This window comes from Phyllostomus hastatus, unplaced genomic scaffold (genome assembly GCF_019186645.2).
Source record: "Phyllostomus hastatus isolate PE091 unplaced genomic scaffold, TTU_PhHast_1.1 phas_scaffold_142, whole genome shotgun sequence".
Classification (NCBI taxonomy): Eukaryota; Metazoa; Chordata; class Mammalia; order Chiroptera; family Phyllostomidae; genus Phyllostomus; species Phyllostomus hastatus.
Window position 1 is genome coordinate 792,476 of NW_025334010.1, and position 2,082 is coordinate 794,557.

The window sequence follows — 2,082 nt, forward strand, 5'->3', positions numbered from 1 at the left end:
CTTTACCTACCTTTGTCATGTATCAGGCTCTCCACACCTGAAACCTGAGGTAAGCTGGTAAAGACGTCGAGCTCCTGAACTTGGGCTGCATGGTGTCCAGGCTGAGCAGGTGTCCCAGAGGCCACATCATGTCCTCGTAGGTGCTGGCCTGTCTCTGATGCGTATCGGGATCCAGCCTGTGGTGACGGCCCACAAGCGATCGGAAACATCTGGCTGAGGCTGGCCAGCAGCAGGCAGTAGGTGTTCACAGAAAGCTGTTCTTACTGTTCTCTGATTCAACAGCTTCTGTTCTTTCTGACTCTCTGCAGATTCATAACCCTGACATTTTTTAATGGGAAGAGACAACCAGACGTGGGTGAGAGAGTTTATTCTCCTCGGCCTGTCCAGGGACTGGGACACTCAGGTGTCCCTCTTTGTCCTGTTCGTGGTCATGTACCTGGTGACAGTGCTGGGGAACTTCCTCATTGTCCTTCTGATCAGACTGGATGGCCGACTCCATACTCCCATGTACTTCTTTCTCACCAACCTCTCCCTCGTCGACGTCTCCTATGCCACGAGCATCGTCCCTCAGATGTTGGTTCATTTTCTTGCTGAACAGAAAGTGATCCCCTACGTGAGCTGTGCAGCACAGTTATTTTTCTCCCTGGGACTGGGCGGCATTGAGTTTGTTCTACTGGCAGTGATGGCCTATGACCGCTATGTGGCTGTGTGTGACCCCCTGAGGTACTCAGTCATCATGCATGGAGGGCTCTGTACTAGGCTGGCCATCACCTCCTGGGTCAGTGGCTCTGTCAACTCTCTCATGCAGACTGTCATCACCTTTCAGCTGCCCATGTGCTCAAATAAGTTTATTGATCACATATCCTGTGAACTCCTAGCTGTGGTCAGACTGGCCTGTGTGGACACCTCCTCCAATGAGATTGCAATCATGGTTTCTAGCATTGTCCTGCTGATGTCCCCATTCTGCCTGGTCCTTTTGTCCTACATCAGGATCATCACCGCCATCCTAAAGATCAGGTCCACAGAGGGCAGGAAGAAAGCCTTCCACACCTGTGCCTCTCACCTCACAGTGGTGGCCCTGTGCTATGGCATGGCCATTGTCACTTACATCCAGCCCCGCTCCAGCCCCTCTGTCCTTCAGGAGAAATTGATCTCTCTCTTTTATGCCATTCTGACCCCCATGCTGAACCCCATGATTTACAGCCTAAGGAATAAGGAGGTCAAGGGGGCCTGGCAGAAACTCTTAGGGCAATTATCTGGATTAACATCAAAACTGGCAACTTGATGAATCATGAGCACCAGTTAGAGAAAAGGACTTCAACTGTGTGTTCTCCCACTTAACTCAGACATGACAGGGATCAACTGCATCACCATGGCAACCAGGAAGAAAATGATGTAATGTATGGTGAAGATGAGGGTAGGAGGCTGAGTGGTTGGCTCGCGGTGTTGAATGTATACATATTTTAATGTCCCAGCCCCATGTGCAGTGGAGTTAAGGACTGCTGCCATAGAACTTCACACTCACTCAGTCTCCTTTCCTGACAGTAACTGAAAAACATACTACCTTTTGCTGTTTTGATTTGTCATGTTGTTTGGAATCATGGACCTATCTTGGATCTTCATTTGGACCACTGGTGCTTGTTCCTCCACATTTTGTCTGAGGTTATTGTATTTCCATTGGGAGCAAAACACTTCACATTTTAAGTCATTGAAAGATACAGGTGGTATATGTAAGCACATCCTGCAACTGGGTGAGTCACTGTTCTGAGGAGGGTGTTGCTATGAAGGCTGATTAAATGCTTCTGTGCCTGACCTACGTCATGTGGACATAATGTGTGTGTCTGAGTGTGGGTGGAAATGCAGGAGAAGGTTCCACAGAAGATCTTGTTTTACACTGACAGGAAGCTAAGTAAAGGTTGTTCTTACACGTGGGTATGACTGGCCAAGGGAAAGGTGTCTCAGGTGCTGCTGGGGTATTCAAACTGTTGGAAAGGAATTTTACTGCATATGTAAGTGTACCCGTTAAACATTTAAGGTGTACAACTGTGAACTCTATTAATTCTTTTCCCTAGACTTAAAAAA

The 2,082-nt window shown here is 48.2% G+C and overlaps 1 protein-coding gene across 1 annotated transcript; it reads left to right on the plus strand.

The window, feature by feature from the left end:
- The first annotated feature begins 331 nt into the window (after nucleotides 1–331).
- LOC123830992 (olfactory receptor-like protein OLF3) lies at nucleotides 332–1,285 on the plus strand. Its single transcript, XM_045857620.1, has one exon. It carries the CDS (start codon nucleotides 332–334, stop codon nucleotides 1,283–1,285), a length of 954 nt encoding a protein of 317 aa, XP_045713576.1.
- The last annotated feature ends 797 nt before the right edge of the window (nucleotides 1,286–2,082 follow it).